General features: G+C 40.6%; 1 protein-coding gene across 6 annotated transcripts in view; it reads left to right on the top strand.

Annotated features, from left to right (window-relative positions):
• Sh3kbp1 (SH3 domain containing kinase binding protein 1) overlaps positions 1 to 22,298 on the top strand; it is a 358,871-nt gene that overhangs the window by 234,911 nt on the left and 101,662 nt on the right. For all 6 annotated transcript variants that reach the window (XM_029473429.2, XM_029473430.2, XM_029473431.2 and 3 more), the window contains 2 exons: positions 1,238 to 1,313; positions 14,966 to 15,060. In XM_029473429.2, coding sequence (XP_029329289.1) covers positions 1,238 to 1,313; positions 14,966 to 15,060 — 171 coding nt within the window. The remainder of the gene's footprint in view (positions 1 to 1,237; positions 1,314 to 14,965; positions 15,061 to 22,298) is intronic.

Raw genomic sequence — 22,298 nt, 5'->3', positions numbered from 1 at the left:
TTTCATTTGAAGAAAAATACCAACCATGGCAGTTTTTAAATGACACAGCTTATTACTCCTCCTATGTTCAAGGGACATAGAATAGTTTGGTTTTCCCAGTGACTTCATTGTTGGGATGTCAGTTGACCTGGCTATTTGGTAGTGACAACTGTTTCTCTCTTATCAGTGGACACTTTTCATTGGGCATTAATCATGTTTACATGGGAACACTGGCAGAAAGAAGAGTGGGAACAGCCCTCAGCTCAGAACCGTTGGGTTTGTTCATGTGTCTGATTTGGGTTCTGGACGCTGGGTAGCCTGTGGTTTTAGGAACATCTTCAGGCAGAGACAGTATTCGGTTTTTCCTGTGGATGACTCATAAATAATAAGAAAGTCCACTACAAATGAAAGAGAAGGGAAGTCAGAGCAAACACAAAGGGTGTGTGTATGTGTGTGTGTGTGTGTGTGTGTGTGTGTGTGTGTGTGTGTGTATGTTTGTGTGCAAGCGTGCATGTGTGCACATGTGTGTGTACATATGTTTTAATAAAACAAATCATTGCGCATAGCATCTGAGGCATGGACCCTTTTAGGCCTTGGAGGACTAACCAACTGGTAAGAATAGAGATGAAGACCCTCCTTACTTTAGTTTTAGGAGATAGCTGGGTTCTTTCAAAAAAGTACTAGACTATGTTGCTCATATTCCACAAAGTAAGTGAAATCTCTAATGATAAGAAGGAATTAATATAAGGCCCAGATGGGTCTGGACAGTCTAGCTTCTGCTTGACTCTCCACCTCCCTCTTTGCCCACCTTTTCCACCAGCTCTTTTCCCTGTGATTCCCCCCTTCATTTCTGTCCACATATTTCCATTCTTCCCCTATGGAGTTATTCTGGAGTGTCTGCAATGGCCAGACACTGGGCCTCCATAAATGTGATCAACTTGTCATAAAGGAAACTGGACCTTTTTGTCTGTTAAAAATAATAGCAGACCTGTAAAACGTATCAAGAGAAAAAGAGAAATAGAAAGTATCAAGAGCCTTCTCTATTATTTTACCTCTCTCTTACCTATTTTACCCCCATGTTGGTCACTGTGGGGGAAGACCTATTAATATGTGGCAGCCTATCTGCAGAACAGCCTCAACTAATGGCTGTGGTTTTTAGAGCCACATCTGGGGATTTTCTCATTGTGAATTTGATTTTGCCCCTTTGATTAATGAAGTGAATCGTCCTGATGTGTCAATTGCCTTATTCTCTCCGCAGACAATTGGGAAGAAGTTACCTCCAGCTACATCAACTCCAGACCCGTCGAAGACAGAGATGGACAGCAGGACAAAGAGTGAGTTTCCTTAATTACCCTAAATCCTTATATACCTCGGAAAGCGTATGCTATTAAAGCGTCTCTATTAAAAAGCACACAAACGTGTGTCCTTAGATCTTCCATGAGTAGACTGGCAGCACAAGATAGAATCAGAATTTTTCTGTGTTTTTCATATGGGTTTGATTCTTTTCTGCCATGTGCATGGTGCCAACATGCAAAACTAGAGTTTGTCCATATTGGCACAGGTTAGGTGACCTCAGGCCCCAGGAATGCTAACTAAAGCACATCAGGGATTCCTGGATCTTCCAGGAACAGTCACTAAACTAACTTATGTTGGACTCCTCAAGACATCTTTTTTTTTTAAAAAAAAAATTATTTCTAAGTGTGTGTGTGTGTGTGTGTGTGTGTGTGTGTGTGTGTGTGTGTATGTTTTTATGGAGATATATGCATGTGAATTCAGGTGCCTGCAGAGATCAGAGGCTTTGGAGTCCTGGTAACTGGAGTACTAGTCATGTATGAGCCATCTGATGTGGCTATGTTGGGATCTGAACTCCAGTCCTCTGCAAGAGCAGTGCGCACTCTTAACCGCTGAGCCATCTCTCCAGCCTGACATGTTTGCTCAAATACCTCAGAATCTTTCTAGAGCAACTTTCAGACCTCTAGAATACCTTTCTATAGATATTTCAGGCAGCAGACTAGGTGAGTAGATGGGGAAAGATTAGTTTCATTTTAGAACAGTGTGATCCAATAGAAAAATCACATGAACCAGTATATGATTGAAAATCTTCTGGAGACCACATTAAAAAATGGAAGCTCATTTTAATGTATTTACATCAGTATATGTACATAAAACCTTTTATATATGTAATCTCTGTAAAATTATTAAAAAGATGCTGTACTTTTTCTCAGTGTGATATCCTTACAGTGTCGTATGTGGTTTTCATGTATTATGAATCTCAGTTTAGAGTAGCAGCCACATTTCCTAGTGCTCAGGAGTCACGTGTGCCTATTGGTAACCACACTGGACAGTGTATTTTAAGAATAATGCTGAAGCCCTTGACAGAAAACCATAGCTCTCAGAGAGATAGTCTCTGCTGAGACAAATATGAGTGATCAAGGCCTGGGAACATGCATTTAGGTTGATCTGCATGACATGTTCCAATAGAGAAACAGTTACATGAGCTTTTTTATAGCCACAAAACAAAAGAAACTCATAAACCAAGGCTTTTACACAATACTTCAGTGGGAACAACAGGTTATGGGCAACTCCGAAAAATCTCTGCTATAGGTTTTAGATGTTCTCTGATGACATTCTTAGCTAATGGTTTGGCAAATCCTAGTGATCTACTCAATATATTTTTTAAAGGCTTTTCCTGATACAGAGGTGGGTGGTAAATAGTTATTAAGAGGAATGAAGATAGATCAAGATAATTTTGACTCTCAAAGATTTGTACCATTCTATCTCTTCAGTCAAAATTTGAAAGTCAGTAGGTCTTGTTGAGCCTTCAAGATACATGTGGCATTCTTCCTGGGAACTTTCTGGGGCCTAAGATGAGCTCCTTGGGCTAGGTGATGTGCCCCATTGCAGATACTCGGCTACCTAAAGCATGTGGTAGAATCCTGCCCCTAGTGTATGCCTTGTTCAGTCCTGTAAATATCAATGGACCACATCTGTGTGCCTGGCTCTTCCAAAACATGGTGGTGGAACTGATTACTTGCAAAGAAGGGATTTTATAGTGACTGGAGAGAGTATTTTGTCTTAGAGTCCTAGGAGGGCCAGATGTTATTCGTTACTGACATGGCCACAGACATATAGATAGCTTTAATTTCTCTGGCCTTTACTCCCACTATCTGCTTTGGGTTCGCAGTCAGAATGTTGCCCTAGACAAAGAAAACCCCTTAGTTGCCTCCCAGTATCTTCTCCCTCTCATTCAGTCTTGAAACCTTTAGGACTCAGTTGGAAGGTTTTTCTACTCCCAAATATTGAGCACCCTAATGGGAGAGACAAAAGGAAGAGGTAGGTGAACAGTTCTATGAGAAAATGTGATAGTGCTGGGAATTAATATTAATGTGCCTGTTGGTGGGCATCAGCTCAGCAAGGTCTTGAGAGATTTGTCATTTACTATTGGGCATTTTCCATGGGTTTGGGGATAAGAACTTTGACAGTTGAATTTTACTGTATATGTTTTCCCTTTGGCTTTCCTTGCTGAAAGTAAATGTTAGAGTAATTGCTCTCCTACAATTGCCATTTAGTGGAACGCTAAGCCATTGTAATTCCTCCAACCTTTGGGCCAGTTCCCTGTTTCTGGATCCTGATGCCACATCTGTGTTTAGGTAATGACCCAGAGTTTACCATCCAGGCAGCCTACTTGCTTCTTCCTTCTGACCTAAAATAGAAACCTATAGCAAAGGATGCCCGGCAGCACAGAGGAGAGCTGTTTCTTCCTGCCAGCTGTCTCCTCAGCACACTAAGCCACAGGCCCACATCAGGATTCAGAGTTAGGATGACTCAAAAATACTCATGCGAATTGGTATTTTTTGAGTGATCCAGATTTATTTAAGCAGGGAACATTCTCCCCACCCCACCCCCAAACAAAAGGCTCTCATGATGCTGAGATTCATCAGCAACTCAGGCTGGGGAACAGATTGCCATCATTTTCATAACAAGAGGAAAACTATCTAAATATTCATAACAAAGTGCCTCGAGGTGCCTTCAGCCTATCACATCTGGTATCTCCCTTTTTCTTATTACAATTGGTACAGATTTGTTGTCTCTGTAGGTTAGAAAAATAGCCCCAAAGACAGGCCTCTTTGGCATCTTTCTGAACTATTCAATATTATAGATGCAGAAGACTGTAGATCAGTGGTTCTTACCCTGTTGGTCATAATCTCTTTGGGGTCAAATGACCCTTTCATAGGAGTCACATATCAGATATCCTGTATATCAGATATTTACAATGTGATTCACAACAGTAGTAAAATTAGAGTTATGAAGTAGCAAAGAAAATAATTTTACGGTTGGAGGTCACCACAACATGAGGAACTGTATTAAAGGGTCACAGCACAGCATTAGGAAGGTTGAGAAGCACTGCTCTAGATGAACAAGTAGGTTTGGAAAATCTGGATAAAGTATGATTGGAGGTGCAAGTGGGCTGTTTTCCATGTTACACCTCGTTCACTTAGTGACTGGACATTTGCATCACCTCTGAGACCATTGACTTGCCTCTTGGGAATTATTATCTATAGTAGTGACATGTGGTACTTCATTGGTACCATTAGATTGTTGATCCCTCTAGGTTTAAGACAGACACTGCATTTGATTTTCCCAACATGCAGCTTAGAACAGTACTGGAGACTCACTGGATATGCAGTGAGTGGAGGTTGAGCAAGTGGAGACTTTTAAAGGACTTCTGACATTGTGGGGTTTTGTTGTTGTTGTTGTTGTTGTTATTGTTCACTTCTTCTACTCAAATCTCACCCATACTCTACCTGACACATCCCATATAAAGCACATCTCCTCTTTATCCACTGCTGTTTATTTTTGTCTACCAGAGCCCTACCAGATGTTCAATCCCCCAAAGTCCCCTCTCTTCCTAGGAAGCACTTTTCACCATGCCCAATACATCTGCTCACTGGATTCAGAGGGAGGGCCTTCCTATGATGGGTCCCAGCTACCTAGGTGGTTGAAAATCGACCTTTCAACTCCAGTCCTCTTAGAGAAGAAAGGCTTCCTGTTTTCCTGATGACTGGCCTTTCTCCCAAAGTCTTCAAGCTTTTCATCTGAGCAGACAAAGCTGCCGATGAGAGAACAGTGCTCCAGCCTCTATTCTGAGCTAGAACAGAAAGGCTTTGCTTCTCAGGTTTTTATTTTATTCTTTTGAAACAATGCTTCTTTTTTAAACACGAAAGTGAAAGGGTGTTCTAATTAATGCTTGGGACATAATTGAAAAGACAACTTCCCAGCAGTGTCTAAGATCAAAGGCAATTGAACAGTCAGCTTCTTCGGAAGGGAAGCTGTTGGGTTAGAATTGACAAATATGGTAATGTACGCTCCATGTCTGAACTCAGTCTGAATGTAGATTGAATGTACTTACACGTGGGCCAGATCATTCTCTATCCTGAGGACTGTCCTGTGTACATCACAGAGTATTTAGCAGCATCCCTGCCCTCTGTTCAATAGAAGCCAATAGAACCTGTTCCTCTCCTGTTGTGGCAATCAAAACTGTCTCAAAGTATTGCTAATGTTCCTTAGAAAGGCTAACTTGTTCTGTATTTTGTTACTATAGTAGAATACCACAGGCAGTTTATAGGTGGTAGAAATCTATTTGCCTCATAGTTCTGGGGGCTAGGCAATTAAAGGAAACATGTCTGGTAAGGGATGTTGAGTTGTTTTATAACATGGGCCAAAGAGAATAAGTGTTTGGAGATGTACACCAGTGGGTAAAGTACTTATCTACTATGTGCAAGACACTGGATTCCTTTGTCAACAGTGCATACAACTGGCACGGTGGCACATGTCTTTGTAATTACAGCACTCTAGAAGTACAGGCAGAAGGAGCAGAAGTTCAAGGTCACCCCTGGCTATATATGAGTTTGAGGCCAATCCAGGATATATGAGATGCTATCTTAAAACAGGCCTGGCAAGAGGCCTTATTGGGTAAGACTATGTGCTTTGTAAGTATAGGTGCCTGAGTTTAAATCTCCAGAACCTGTATTTACAGTCAGGTATGGTTGCCCATTCCAGTAAACCCCGTGTTGATGAACAAAGATAGGCGGGTCCTGGGAGTTTAGTAGTTCAGATAGTTCTCCAGCCAGCCAGCCTACCCAAAATAGTGATCTTATGATTCATTGAGAGACCCTATTCCAACAAGGCAAAGAGCAATAGAAGACAATATCCAACCTCCTAGCCTAGTCTCTGTTTGCATGTCCATGGGCATACATACATATATACACATTCATATATATATATATATATATATATATATATATATATATATATGTATATATACAAACACACACAAATTCACATAAAGGAAAGAGATTGAACTCAGAATCTTTAGCCCTTTTATAACCACAGTTAATCCATTTATGAGAGTAGAACCCTCATTACTTAAAACCCTTCGAATAAGCACCATCTCCCAACATTCTTGCATTAGTAATTAAGTTCACAAATGCATGGCCTTTAGAGGACATATTTACCCAGCAGAGCCCCAGTTTTGAACTACTAGTGTGTTTGTATAGTAAGTTCTGTTAGGGTGTTATTACAACGACCCTCCTCCTTGATGCACAATTGACACTTATTGACTTTATAGCTAACCTAATATATATTTGGCCCCTCCTGCTCCCCCTAGGTGCTCAAAATATGATCCAGATCTGGAAGCCCTGTCTAAATATAGCATGCAGTACAACGTGCCCCAGTACCACTACTGCACTGGTCCATCTTCCCAGTCCCTGCTATTACCAGACTAATACAGCACAACACTAGACAATGATTCTCACAGTGTGTTTCAGGGCTAGTAGCAGCAAAAAAACGCAGCCTGGAAACATTGTCCAAAATGCAAATCTGCTGGGCCTGCCCCACGTCAGACAATGAGGGTGAGGTCAGTGATCTGTTTCTTCAAGCCCTAGGTCTGAGGCCTTTCCTACTCAAGTATGAGAACCTCAGACTGAGACCAGGACGTCTTAAGCTTCCCTGGTAATGGCAATTAGCAGAGTTCTTATTTAGTAGATAGAATCCTCATCCTACGAAGACTTGAAGGCCCAGATACCAGGAAAGGGATCTAAAAAGTTGTGGGAGCAGATGTCCCACACAGCTGTAACCATGGGCAATGGCTGTGAACCCCCCCACCCCCATCCTGCCCCTCTGGTCAGTTCCCTAGAGCATTGTGGCAAATTCATTGCCATTTTACCTCCAAAGGACAGGGTTCTATGTCTCTGACAATGGAGGTAATTACCCCAATATCTGACATTCTGATGCTTTGAGCTGACTGTGTGGCTCTCATCCCTTCCCTGCTGTCACATTGTCAAGAACTAGATTTAGGCGTTCTTCATTTCTGCCACTGGATTATAAGATGCCTGACAGCCAGATACTAGTCTTACTTACCTTAGTCTGTTGTCCATAGAGCATGATAGAATACCACCCCTGCACGTAGTCCCACAGTATTAAAATCTCTGAGAATGAAAAAGTTTTAGTGTTCATAGGGCAAGGAAACCTGTTCTTGACTGACCTATACCGTATGTTATTTATTGCTCTTACTTAGGGTGATAGATCATCTGTTTGCTGTAGAATTTTAATGATTGAGCATAATAACATAAGACCCTAATAGTGGGTGGTACATACGATATGGCATGTGAAGCATATTTCTTTGAAAATTTAAATAATTCTGTTCTCAGGAGCTCTGCTTAAAACTACAAACTAGTAGTGTCTTAAATACTACTTATCCATTGAGGGGCAGAATTATGATGTTAGGGAAAGTCTGCATCAGTGATGGTACTGTGTGTGTGTGTTCATGCACATGAGTGAAAATGTGCTTGCTTGTGTGTGTGCGTGTTCATGTAGCAGTCAGAGGACAATACTGAGTGTCTCCCATAGTCATCCCACCCTGCTTTTTGAGACAGAGTCTCACTGACCCTAAAGCTTGCCATTTCAACTAGACTGGATGGACAGAGAGTCCCTATGATCCACCTGTCCTCACTCCTACTCCTACTGCTCCTTAGCACTGGGTTTCCAGGCAGGTGCATGAGACTTTGCTCAGATTTTATGTAAGTGTTGCTTATCTGACTCGGGTCCTCACGCTTACACAGCAGGACTTTTTCCCATCGAGCATCCCCCTAGCCTGTGATACTCTTCCTTTTATAATGTCTCCAGGGAAAATGAAACTCCAGGTTTAGGCATGACCTGGCCCTTTGCACTGCTGCCAAAAAGCTCTGGAGAGCTTTCTTCCTACCAAAGTCTGGGTACATGGGCTCATACTCTTTACAGGTTGAAAATGAGCTCGGAACACCTTCAAAGGTTGAAAGAGAGCCCAGTGAGTGTTCTGAATTTAAAGTTATTTCCTCATGTGTATGTGTTCAGATTGCTAACATATTTATTTTGTTTGTTCTTTTTTTTTTTTTAAGCAGAAGGATTTTGGGTTATTTGTTTGTTTTAAGGTGTTTTTTTTTCTTTAATCCATTATAAAACTAGATGGAGGGAGTCATGGAATATGAGCATGTGAGTTCAGTTCCTTTAATTGTTTGTTTTTAATAACTTGTAAAATTTTCAATGTCTAGAGACTGAAATAATGTTTTAGGAGAGGGAGGATGAATCATACTTGATGTTCTTTGTGATTCTTACTTGAGCAAGTTTCTTAAAAATGTGAAAGCTGGCCACATGTGCTAGTGTACATCTGCAAGCCCAGCACTTCAGAGGCTGTTAGGAGAATCACCGCAAGGGTCAAGATCAACTTGGACTATACAGTAAATGTGAAGCTTGCTTAGGTTATATGAGATCCTCTCTCAAAAGGCAAAGAAGGCTAGCATGGTGGTTTACTGGGCAAAGGTGCTTGCTGCCTAGCCCGAAGCCATAAGGTCTATCCCTGGTATCACAGGGTAGGAGAAAAAACCAACTCTTCCCACTTGTTCTCTGATCATCACGTGTGCTCAGCACACATGTGCTCATGCTCACACACACACACATGCATGCACACATGCAGACACACTTTCTTGCACACATACACACAAATGTATGAATGGATGATAGATAAATGCAATTATGTTTAAAAAGTAAAAGGCTTAAAGCTGGTAATGAAAGTGGCATAGGGAACTCTTGATCTGGGAGTAATGTGGAGGGAGTCTGTGAGCCTTCCTGTGCTGTATCTACCTTCTCTAGTCTTTGAAATGTGTTTGTATGGTTTGTTTTGGAAAAAAAAACCATTTTGTTTCTGGAAAGAAAAAGTCTTTGCTTCTTATCAGATTATTTAAGCATGTAAGACAAAAAGCTCTCAGAAGAAAGGTAGGAATCTAGACTTAGGTTAGCTAATTCATTGACATATTTTAGTCATTCAAGGAAAAAGGAACAACAAAGTAATTTTAATTACTATACAAATTGTGCCTTTCTTTCTGCTTTTGTGTAGAATCCATTCCTACTTGATTTCAGACTATCTACATTGATCAAATTAACGAGTTGATGGGAAACACCTGCTTGCAAAAATTCATTTCAGCCCTTTCTTCTTTATCTGTTTGCTACTCATTTAAAACTTAGGGTCTTTTCATGTCCAAAAGGAATTTAGAGTTACCCTTTTCTTTTAAAGCATACTAAATGCCCCTTCTTTTGGAACATTTTTCTGCATGCACACGATCTTGCCATTCTGTGAAATAGGGGAGCAGCACCCCACCATCAAGTGGTGTTTGTCTTGTCCTTTTGACATTCTTCTCCCCTTGCCTTTATCTAACCATTAGACTGTCACTTCCATGGCAGGACAGGAAGTTCTACTTGTGCTCTTAGTTGTATATTATAGGCTCAGGCTCCAGAACTAGTTGGCAGCATCCTTTGCATGGTAGTTGGTCAGAAAATATGTGAATTGAAGTAGGGAACAACATACAGTAGGATTACTATCACACTTTTGAAGTTAATAGTGATTTTGCATATGTATTTATTTTTGAGCTAGTATCTTAAAGCTACTGAAATGCAAACCAATACATTTTTATTTTATGACACTGCTCAATGGCTAAAATGCTTCATAAGCAAGGGTAACTTTTTTAAAAAATACATCATAATTAAGTAGTATGAGTCTACTGGCTGCCATATTTGCTGAGAAGTGGTTGTGATTGGAGTGTTGAAATGTCATTGCTGGAAAGAACATAGGTCTAACCTATTATGGTACTGTGTGATCTTAGAACATTAGTGATATGCTTTTCAGATCCTAAGTAGGAGCTGGAACAACTCTGTTCTCTAATTAGGAGATCATTGTTTTGAGTTATTTAAACTTTAAGATTTGGAATACACTTAAATGTGCTTAAGATGTTCTGCTGAAGATAGCTAAACTAATGTCTCCTTGGTTGGTTTCTGATTTTACACCTCATGGCGTTATATTCATCCGAAGCTACAATGTCATGTAGCTTGATGTCATCTCAGGTCAAGCAGTCCACAAAAATCCAGCTGGAACTGAGCCCAGTTCCAAGTGTCCTGACTCCTGACTCAGAATCTTCTACTACTTTCTGTCGCTTGAGGGTGCCACTACTTCTTAGGCATCACTAAGTGATCATCAGGAAATATGCAAGAACTCTATGCCAGTTCTGGGAATGCACATAGGCAGCCAAGAAGAAACTGCCACACTGGGCATTGCTTGAGCACATATATGACCTCAAAGCTCCCCCACAGTGACACATTTTCTCCAAAAGGCCACACCTACTCCAACAAGGCCACACCTAATAGTGACACACCCTAGGGACCAAGCATTTCAACACATAATTCGATGGGGACCAAAGCTATTCAAACTACCACAGTCCTATTCTTTTTTTCTCCCAACTTCTCCCAGATACTCCCCATCTCCCTGCCCATCCAACTTCATATCCTTTCTCTCTTTAAAATCAGAACGAAAAATTATTGAGTCTGTTTTGCATTGGTCAACTACTCCTGGACATGTGACTTGTCCTGAAATGTGGTTGATATACACAATGTTATATCATTGAAGAAAACTGATTTTTCCTTTGCCAGTGGGGATCACTTGCAAATTGCTTTCTTGGTTAGTGGTGGGACCCCATGTCTACTTTCCCCCTCTCAGTGCTGGGACCCTGTCTGTCTTGAACGTGTGCATGTTCTGTTCTTGCTGCCGCAGTCTCTGTGAGTTCATATTTGCAGAGGTCCTGTTGTGTTTGTCAGACATATTTCATTAGAGTCATACACTACCTCTGTCTCTTACAATCGTCCTACCTCCTCTTCTTCATCGAGCCCTGAGTCTTGAGAGGAGGCATTTGATAAAACATCTCATTTAAGATTGAATGCTCCCAAGTCTCTTGCTCTCTGTACATTGTCTCGTTGTGGGTCTCTGTGTTAATAACCATATGCTGCAAGAAAAGGCTACTTGAATGAAGGTTGAATGAGACATTGATCCATGGATGTACCTGTATGTCATTAGGAGTCATTTTAGAACAAGAGTATTTGGGCTTCCCCTAGTGCCAGAGACCTATGTAGACTCATGTTCTTGACTACTTTAGTAGTGTCATGTGGGTTCCATCTGATGGAATGGGTCTTAAATCCAATGATTAATTACTCCCATAACATTTTCTCCACAACCCCATCAGTATATCTTGCAGTAAGTCTCTGTTATTAGGTCAAAGGTTTTATAGCAGGACAATAGTGATGATGATATTTCTCCACTGGAAGAACTTCACAAAGTACCTTCCAGCAGCATGAACTCTAGTCAGTAAGGGTCAAAGTTCTAGTTCTGCACCAGTTCAATAAAATAAGTAAGCATTGTCCTCATCGGTAGGACCATCCCTTTGGATTGGGGAAAGCAACCAGTGGCCTTGGCAGGATCCTGTGATATTTGGAGGGGCACATGGCAGGGACCTTTTGGCCAATGACTCAACAAGATGTAATTCATTACTGACACCTAAAGTTTAACTTGGTGGCATGAGATGTCTGGATGGGGCATTGTCTCCTCCATTATATTGAAACTTAAATGTCTTCCATATATGTATATAATTTAGGAAGCTTCTACAGTTCTAGGTTTCCATGTAGTCTTTAAAATGTCTATTGATTTAGCTGTTCCTCCCCATGTTCCTTCTTTTACCTCCTCTCACATCCCCTTCCCCATTTAATCCACCTATTCTAGTTTCTCCTTTATTCTATTTCCCCCTGCATTAAACTTATAACTATTAAGACCTGCTTTTTTATGTAGAAGATATTTGCCCTTCTTAGCTTACAGGGAAATTGTAAGTATAAGATAAAATGGCACGCCTTTAATCCCAGCACTCGGGAGGCAGAGGCAGGCAGATTTCTGAGTTAGAGGCCAGCCTGGTCTACAAAGTGAGTTCCAGGACAGCCAGGGCTATACAGAGAAAACATGTCTCGAAAAGCAAAACACAGAAAAACAAACAAAAGAAAAAGGAGAAGATAAAATGACTGTGAAATAAATTTAAGGCACATTTACTCTTACTTAGCAATATTTCCATTGTGGTGATTACAATTGAACTCCATGGCATATTCTTATAGGTTGTGCCCTGAAGTAGGAAGGTAAGAGATGAAGGAAAAGGAAATGACATAGTAAGAGGCTTCTTTCTAGTAGAGAGTGATGGTAAGGGGGCATACTGCACTAAGAAAAATATTGAGATAATTTGTATCAAGTTTCTTCATGTTAGTATGCTTCTGTTTTGAGTGAATACCTACCTACTGGATCACAAAAGAGTGAAAAACAATTGGGTTGCTAAGCTGCATGGCCAGAGGTTCAGAGAAAAGGGTCTCCTGAAGCTGATGAGTTTGCAAGGTAGTTCAATACCATCAGGACTTAGGATAAAAGTTTTTGGCTTTTTTCGTTATATTCATATATGATTACAACAGTGTCGAACGTTATCTTGATTTCCAACAATGGTAAAACTGTGTTAGAAGACTCAAGGACGCAGGTAGATTGGTCCCAGTAGTAGAGTCTTCACCTAGCATACCCTTGGCTCTGTGTTCTATCTATAGCCCTGCAAAGAAAACAAAATGATCAAAGGCAGGCAACTCTTTGCCTTACATCTCTAGGCAACAAAATCTAGCAGTGCCATCTCTAACATTTCCTTTTATAGATTTCATTGACTGGAAGATTATGTCTTGCCTCTAAACAAGTCAGCAACAAAGGGGAGTAAGATAGCATTATTTGTCTATAGCCATGACATCTTGAATATGCTTCATCTCAGAAGCTAAGCAGGGTTGGTCCTCATGAGTACCTGGATGGAAGATTAACATTACTTTCCTGGACAGAACAAACCTGAGCAAATGAGGGTTCTGTCAAGTAGGACATGAAGGGCCGGGAATGGCTGCCAGGAAGTTAATCCACAGTGCTTGATCGCATTCTATTAACCTTTTCACTGAAAGACAGAAAAACATGGCGTGTTCTTTGTTTGATGGTCAGGAGTAACTGATATTCTTTTAAAAAAATGTCTATGATTTCCATAGAGTTGGGATTTTGCAGGACAGTTCTTCAATAATATTGTATGTTCATGTTTGAAGTTTTGAGGTTGGGAAGTCATATTTCACTAGCACAGTCAATTGGAAAATTGGTGAAGAATTGTCCTTATCTCATTTAAAGATGCTTAACTTTCCCCCATTCCATTAGAACATCTAGCTAATTCGGGCTTGGGAAAGTTTTGCTATTTCTAATTAAAGAGAGATGGATAAAATATACTGGGAACAATTTAATTGACACTTAGGCATAGAGTGGTAGGTTAGGATCTAGATGCAGGAAGGAGCCTAAGTCTTAGGAAATATCTGAGAATATTCAAAGAGAACCATGAGACTTTTGGACTCTGATGGAGAATATAGTAATGTCTGCTCTAGAAGATACTAATTTCCTTGAGTTTTCTGTCTACCTTCTGTCTTGAGTCATGAAAACTTACTTTGCCTAGTCTTCATTTCCCAAATCCATTACAAAGTGTTTCACTGGCTTCTTACCTGATGCTTTTTGATAGAGCTAATTTAAAATCCGTAATATCTACTCAGTAATACTTAAATTGATTTTGAATGGCCAAAGTACTTTTTCTCTCTTCAGTGAGGACTCTTGCTTATAAACAGCCCCATCAATGAACAGGTGTGTTTGCACAGAGACCATGAAATGTATATGAATAAGTTCACCCATCCCACATAGATATGCATAAAGTCATTTTGGCAATTTTCATGGACCCTGAACAGTTCTGAGCTAGGTCATTTGCACATCCTGTATGACTGACTGTGTAGCTTGGTATTCTTATGGGACTCTGAACAGTGGTAGTGTGTGTGTGGGGGGGTGAGGGGTGTCTCTGACTCGTTTGCCTGGATTGAGACCCTTTTCCTCCTACTGGATAGCTTCATTCACCTTTGATATGAGGGTAAGTGCCTAGTCTTACTGTATTTTGTTATGCCATGTTGGGTGATATCCCTGGGAAGCCTGTTCTTTTATTTGAAAATCTGGGGGAGAGGGGAGGTGGGGAAGGGACTGGAAGGAATGGAGAAAAGAATAATAGAAAAAAAATGTTTTGGTAGTATTTGTTGGCTGCCTGTGGTTGACATTTTTTATATGCAAATACATGGGTATTTATCTCTTAAAACATGGTGTAAAAGGTAATTCCTCGTTGTTTTATTTGCTGGGTTGGCTTTATAGCAGATATAAAGGCCCCCCTTCTGATTTTGTAATACTTGCAACAAAGCAATGAGAAAAAAAATCAGATAGTTCACATTTCCTTTCTCAAGATAAAGAAAAATCTTTTGCCTTTCTAACGGAGAAAAGCAAATAATCCCAAGGCATGCATGGCATTCTATTATTCCTGAGGGTAAAACGCAGAGATAAATATGCACGAGCTCACCATAAGTGCTCTTAAGTCCCTTTCGGTGGGACTTAACATTCTGTTGAGCATACCTTTTTCTTGTGGTTAATGTGGCAGGGAGTACCTTCAACTGGGTCAGCTCATTAGATGAAACACCTTAAACGTTGTATTTTCTGCTCTTCTTACAGCCAAGGATTACTGCAAAGTAATATTTCCATATGAGGCACAGAATGATGATGAATTGACAATCAAGGAAGGAGATATAGTGACTCTCATCAATAAGGTAAACAAAGATTTTTCTCCCACCTTCTAAATTGTCAAGTGCTTTGGAGTGTGTATATGCTATAAGCTTTCATTTTAGCCATTTTCTTTTGTTTTGAAAAAGAGTCTTGTTATATAGCCCAAGCTGGTTTTGAATTTATCATCCTTTTGCTTTGGCCTCCCAAGTGCAAAGATCACAGACATGGCTATCATGTCTGGATTGTTTTAGACCTTTAACACTCAGCTTTATGGTCTTGAACTTGTGGGAAAATTTTGCATCTTTCTTTTTATTCAGGTGCAACCCTGACAAATAAACCTATTTGAGAATCCAATAGATCTCTGTGTACCTCACGAAGGGCCAGCTACATGACCCTGAAGAAGAGTCTGTCCTGGAAGGAATGACCCAGAAGGCAGCTTACTTAACTGTAGGTTCTGCCTTCGCCAGTGGTCAGACTGAATGGCCTGTATCATCAGGGACTCAAGGAGGGGCTCTTAAAAGGCTGGTCATGCCTCACAAGCAGCAAACCCTTAAAGAATGTTTGCTATTCAGATCAAAGACAGATAGAGTGCCTGGGAGAATTTTGCTTGTCTTGTTTGGAGTATAAAGGTTGGATGATTTTATTATCATTTCAGCCAGATTCTTGTAAGAACCCAGAGAGCGGTAAAATCTATGAGAAGCAAAGCAGTTTGCTAAGGTCTTGACCACACACTGTGTTTCCTTTCATGCAGTGCTACTCACCACACTGGTAGCTAAAAGTCATATTAGTCAAGTGGTTCTTAGAACAAACAGTGCTTTGCTCTGAAGTACAGGGATTTTATGATGGTTGAGTACAATGAGAAGCCAGGCAGTCTTCAAGATGTAGAAAGTAGTTTTGTTTTGTTGTTTTAATCCAGGTGAGTAGCTGGAAACATATTCTCTCCACACCAGAATGACTTAGAGAGTGCCACAGTCACCTGGGCTCTTATGGGATGGGGAAGCATTGTCAGTCTAAAGGATGCATGATGCAGGGGGCTGGGAAGGGAACAGAACATTGGAATCAGGAAAGGCCCTGTGGCTGTTAGGAAGAGGGGCGGGGACTGCTGTGATGTCGCCTGTTGCTATCCCTAGATGCTCATGAAAGAAGCGCTCCAGAGTTCCAGCTATTTAGAAGCTTTTAAACTGTCTAGTGATTATTGGATTTTTGTCGTTGTTTTGCTTGTTTGTTTGTTTGTATTTTAGGGAGGACATTGACCCTCTCATGGACAATGTAGTCTGTATGTTGTATGCAGAACAACACTACAGCTAGGCAAACACCTTTCTGGAATTATACATTATCCCCCCCCCCCACTCCTTCTAAGAACTCGTCTATCTTTTTAACCTGTGAGCTAGCCTCTCCCTAACTTAGTTCAGTGTTAAGTCCGTGGGTGCTGAATGTGGCAGGAGGAAAGCGAGGAGGAGGGGAGCTGTGATCTCCTGGCTCCTCTCTGCAAGAGGCAGTTCCTGGTTCTTGCCACCCCCACTCCCCCAAGGAGGCGGCTCTCTTCTACATAGTACATTTCCTATTTTTAATCAGTCCTGTAACCAAACAAATGGGATAAGCAAGTTTTTAACTGGGTGTGAAGCATAATGCAAATACTTTAATAATTAGCACTGATAATTGGTTTTAGTCATGCAGGGAAAGGACTAGAGCCCTTTCTTTCCCCTTACACTGACAGAGAATCAGGGAATTAAGTAACTGCCATTCTTTGCAGTAGGGAATGGACTCACTGTCTATATTTCTGTCTTGATTTTAGAGGGAGGAGAAGACGCTTAGTTGAAAACCCAGTGTGTTCATGACATTTATGATGGTTTGGGAAAAGGGAACACCACCTTGGTTTCTCTTTTACTTGAAGGTAGCGATTTTCACTTTAAGACTCTAGCCTCCAGGCCTCACCACTGGCGTACATTCTGTCCTGAGTGGGTTCAGCCTCTGATTCAGTCTCATAAAAGGAATCTGATTTGGGTAAGGGAGAGCTTGGTCTGAACAGAAACCGCTAATAGCCCCAGTCTTTTAGTAGGTAACCATGAACAGGTGACTATGTCCTCGGAGGGCTGCACCCTGTTTCTCTGGTTTCAAAGGTAAATGCACTTGGAAGTGGTTTGTTAATACAATGTGATGTTACCAGCTCCTCTTTTACACATTTGTACTCCAGGCTCTCTTCTGACTCGACTTCCTGAGTATGCAAGTGAGCCCAGGCTTGCTTTATTGGCCTGATAAACAGCCTGAGCTTCCTCCTCAGCTCCTGAGAAATGCCCGGAGATGGTAAAGAATAGAGGGATGCTTTCTCCAGCTCCATCACCAATCCTTAGCATCCCAGCACTTTCTTTTTGACACTGCATAACAGGGCTTCATTTGTGACCTCTGGACGAACCAAAGTCTTCAGTGGTTTTCTCTCTTTTATGATAAAATCCAGTCTGGGGACATGACACTTCTTCCCTCAGACATTAGGCTTTGGCACATTAACTTTTGGTACCATTTGTTCCTATCTTACTCTTGTGTCCTCATGCTACTGACCAGGCATGTCCATTCCTGTAGAGATAATCTCTGACTACCCACTTAATTGTTTTCTCTTTCTTTAGTGTGTGTTTGGACATGCGTATACTTGTGTGTTGCCTTCTTGATAGCTAATATCACAGGCAGTCTTTTTTTTTTTCCACTTACTAGTGTCTACTCCTTATGCATTTTATTTTTTTTATTTTTTTTATCTTCATTTTATTTATTTTCTTTTTTTTAATATTTTTATTACATATTTTCCTCAATTACATTTCCAATACTATCCCAAAAGTCCCCCATAGCGCCCCCCACTTCCCTACCCACCCATTCCCATTCTTTTGGCCCTGGCATTCCCCTATATTGGGGCATATAAAGTTTGCAAGTCCAATGGGCCTCTCTTTCCATTGATGGCCGACTAGGCCATCTTTCGATACATATGCAGCTAGAGACAAGAGCTCCAGGGTTCTGGTTAGTACATCATGTTGTTCCAACAATAGGGTTGCAGATCCCTTTAGCTCCTTGGGTACTTTCTCTAGCTTCTCCATTGGGAGCCCTGTGATACATCCAATAGCTGACTGTGAACATCCACTCCTGTGTTTGCTAGGCCCCGGCATCGTCTCACAAGAGACAGCTATATTTGGGTCCTTTCAGCAAAATCTTGCTAGTGTATGCAATGGTGTCAGCGTTTAGAAGCTGATTATGGGACGGATCCCTGGATACAGCAGTCTCTAAATGGTCCATCCTTTCATCACAGCTACGAACTTTGTCTCTGTAACTCCTTCCCTGGGTGTTTTGTTCCCAATTCTAAGAAGGTGCACAGTGTCCACACTTTGGTCTTCATTCTTCTTGAGTTTCATGCGTTTATCAAATTGTATCTTATATCTTGGGTATCCTAAGTTTTGGGCTAATATCCACTTATCAATGAATACATATTGTGTGAGTTCTTTTGTGATTGTGTTACTTCACTCAAGATGATGCCCTCCAGGTCCATCCATTTGGCTAGGAATTTCATAAATTCATTCTTTTTAATAGCTGAGTAGTACTCCATTGTGTAAATGTACCATAATTTCTGTATCCATTCCTCTGTTGAGGGACATCTGGGTTCTTTCCAGCTTCTGGCTATTATAAATAGGGCTGCTATGAACATAGTGGAGCATGTGTCCTTTTTACCAGTTGGGACATCTTCTGGATATATGCCCAGGAGAGGTATTGCTGGATCCTCCGGTAGTACTATGTCCAATTTTCTGAGGAACCGCCAGACTGATTTCCAGAGTGGTTGTACAAGCTTGCAATCCCACCAACAATGGAGGAGTATTCCTCTTTCTCCACATCCTCGCCAGCATCTGCTGTCACCTGAATTTTTGATCTTAGCCATTCTGACTGGTGTGAGGTGGAATCTCAGGGTTGTTTTGATTTGCATTTCCCTGATGATTAAGGATGTTGAACATTTTTTCAGGTGCTTCTCTGCCATTCGGTATTCCTCAGGTGAGAATTCTTTGTTCAGTTCTGAGCCCCATTTTTTAATGGGGTTATTTGACTTTCTGGAGTCCACCTTCTTGAGTTCTTTATATATATTGGATATTAGTCCCTTATCTGATTTAGGATAGGTGAAGATCCTTTCCCAATCTGTTGGTGGTTTTTTTGTCTTATTGATGGTGTCTTTAGCCTTGCAGAAGCTTTGTAGTTTCATGAGGTCCCACTTGTCAATTCTCGATCTTACAGCACAAGCCATTACTGTTCTATTCAGGAATTTTTCCCCTGTGCCCATATCTTCAAGGCTTTTCCCCACTTTCTCCTCTATAAGTTTCAGTGTCTCTGGTTTTATGTGAAGTTCCTTGATCCACTTAGACTTGACCTTAGTACAAGGAGATAGGAATGGATCGATTCGTATTCTTCTACATGTTAACAACCAGTTGTGCCAGCACCATTTGTTGAAAATGCTGTCTTTCTCCCACTGGATGTTTTTAGCTCCCTTGTCGAAGATCAAGTGACCATAGGTGTGTGGGTTCATTTCTGGGTCTTCAATTCTATTCCATTGGTCTATTTGTCTGTCACTATACCAGTACCATGCAGTTTTTATCACAATTGCTCTGTAGTAGAGCTTTAGGTCCGGCATGGTGATTCCACCAGAGGTTCTTTTATCCTTGAGAAGAGTTTTTGCTATCCTAGGTTTTTTGTTATTCCAGATGAATTTGCAGATTGCACTTTCTAATTCGTTGAAGAATTGATTTGGAATTTTGATGGGGATTGCATTGAATCTGTAGATTGCTTTTGGCAAGATAGCCATTTTTACAATGTTGATCCTGCCAATCCATGAGCATGGGAGATCTTTCCATCTTCTGAGATCTTCTATAATTTCTTTCTTCAGAGACTTGAAGTTTTTATTATACAGATCTTTCACTTCCTTAGTTAGAGTCACGCCAAGATATTTTATATTATTTGTGACTATTGAGAAGGGTGTTGTTTCCCTAATTTCTTTCTCAGCCTGTTTAGTCTTTGTGTAGAGAAAGGCCATTGATTTGTTTGAGTTAATCTTATATCCAGCTACTTCACCGAAGCTGTTTATCAGGCTTAGGAGTTCTCTGGTGGAATTTTTAGGGTCACTTATATATACTATCATATCATCTGCAAAAAGTGATATTTTGACTTCATCTTTTCCAATTTGTATCCCTTTGATCTCCTTTTGTTGTCGAATTGCTCTGGCTAGGACTTCAAGTACAATGTTGAATAGGTATGGAGAAAGTGGACAGCCTTGTCTAGTCCCTGATTTTAGAGGGATTGCTTCAAGCTTCTCACCATTTACTTTGATGTTGGCTACTGGTTTGCTGTAGATTGCTTTTATCATGTTTAGGTATGGGCCTTGAATTCCTGATCTTTCCAAGACTTTTATCATGAATGGGTGTTGGATCTTGTCAAATGCTTTTTCCTCATCTAACGAGATGACCATGTGGTTTTTGTCTTTGAGTTTGTTTATATACTGGATTACGTTGATGGATTTCCGTATATTGAACCATCCCTGCATCCCTGGGATGAAACCTACTTGGTCAGGATGGATGATTGTTTTGATGTGTTCTTGGATTCTGTTAGCAAAAACGTTATTGAGGATTTTTGCATCAATATTCATAAGGGATATTGGTCTGAAGTTTTCTATCTTTGTTGGGTCTTTTTGTGGTTTAGGTATCAGAGTAATTGTGGCTTCATAGAATGAGTTGGGTAGAGTACCTTCTGTTTCTATTTTGTGGAATAGTTTGTGAAGAACTGGGATTAGATCTTCTTTGAAGGTCTGATAGAACTCTGCACTAAACCCATCTGGTCCTGGGCTTTTTTTAGTTGGGAGACTATTAATGACTGCTTCTATTTCTTTGGGGGATATAGGGCTGTTTAGATCATTAACCTGATCTTGATTCAACTTTGGTACCTGGTATCTGTCTAGGAACTTCTCCATTTCATCCAGGTTCTCCAGTTTTGTTGAGTATAGCCTTTGGTAGAAGGATCTGATGGTGTTTTGGATGTCTTCAGGATCTGTTGTTATGTCTCCTTTTTCATTTCTGATTTTGTTAATTAGGATGCTTTCCCTGTGCCCTCTAGTGAGTCTGGCTAAGGGTTTATCTATCTTGTTGATTTTCTCAAAGAACCAGCTCCTTGATTGGTTGATTCTTTGAATAGTTTTTCTTGTTTCCACTTGGTTGATTTCACCCCTGAGTTTGATTATTTCCTGCCGTCTACTCCTCTTGGGTGAATTTGCTTCCTTTTGTTCTAGTGCTTTTAGGTGTGTTGTCAAGCTGCTAATGTGTGCTCTCTCTAGTTTCCTTTTGGAGGCACTCAGAGCTATGAGTTTTCCTCTTAGAAATGCTTTCATTGCGTCCCATAAGTTTGGGTATGTTGTGGCTTCATTTTCATTGAACTCTAAAAAGTCCTTAATTTCTTTCTTTATTCCTTCCTTGACCAAGGTATCATTGAGAAGAGTGTTGTTCAGTTTCCACGTGAAGGTTGGCTTTCTATTATTTATTTTGTTATTGAAGATCAGCCTTAGTCCATGGTGATCTGATAGGATGCATGGGACAATTTCAATATTTTTGTATCTGTTGAGGCCTGTTTTGTGACCAATTATGTGGTCAATTTTGGAGAAGGTACCATGAGGTGCTGAGAAGAAGGTATATCCTTTTGTTTTAGGATAGAATGTTCTGTAGATATCTGCCAGATCCATTTGATTCATAATTTCTCTTAGTTTCACTGTGTCCCTGTTTAGTTTCTGTTTCCATGATCTGTCCATTGGTGAAAGTGGTGTGTTGAAGTCTCCCACTATTATTGTATGAGTTGCCATGTGTGCTTTGAGCTTTACTAAAGTTTCTTTAATGAATGTGGCTGCCTTTGTATTTGGAGCATAGATATTCAGGATTGATAGTTCCTCTTGGAGGATTTTACCTTTGATGAGTATGAAGTGTCCCTCCCTGTCTTTTTTAATGACTTTGGGTTGGAAGTCAATCTTATCAGATATTAGAATGGCTACTCCAGCTTGTTTCTTCATGCCATTTGCTTGGAAAATTGTTTTCCAGCCTTTCATTCTGAGGTAGTGTCTATCCTTTTCTCTGAGATGAGTTTCCTGTAAGCAGCAAAATGTTGGGTCTTGTTTGTGTAGCCAGTTTGTTAGTCTATGTCTTTTTATCGGGGAGTTGAGTCCATTGATATTAAGAGATATTAAGGAAAAGTAATTGTTGTTTCCTGTTATTTTTGTTGTTAAAGTTGG

This window comes from Mus caroli, unplaced genomic scaffold, assembly GCF_978045245.1.
Source record: "Mus caroli unplaced genomic scaffold, Mus_caroli_1 scaffold_5, whole genome shotgun sequence".
NCBI classification, from domain to species: Eukaryota; Metazoa; Chordata; class Mammalia; order Rodentia; family Muridae; genus Mus; species Mus caroli.
Note: the sequence above shows the minus strand (reverse complement) of the source record. Positions and strands in the feature narration are given on the sequence as shown.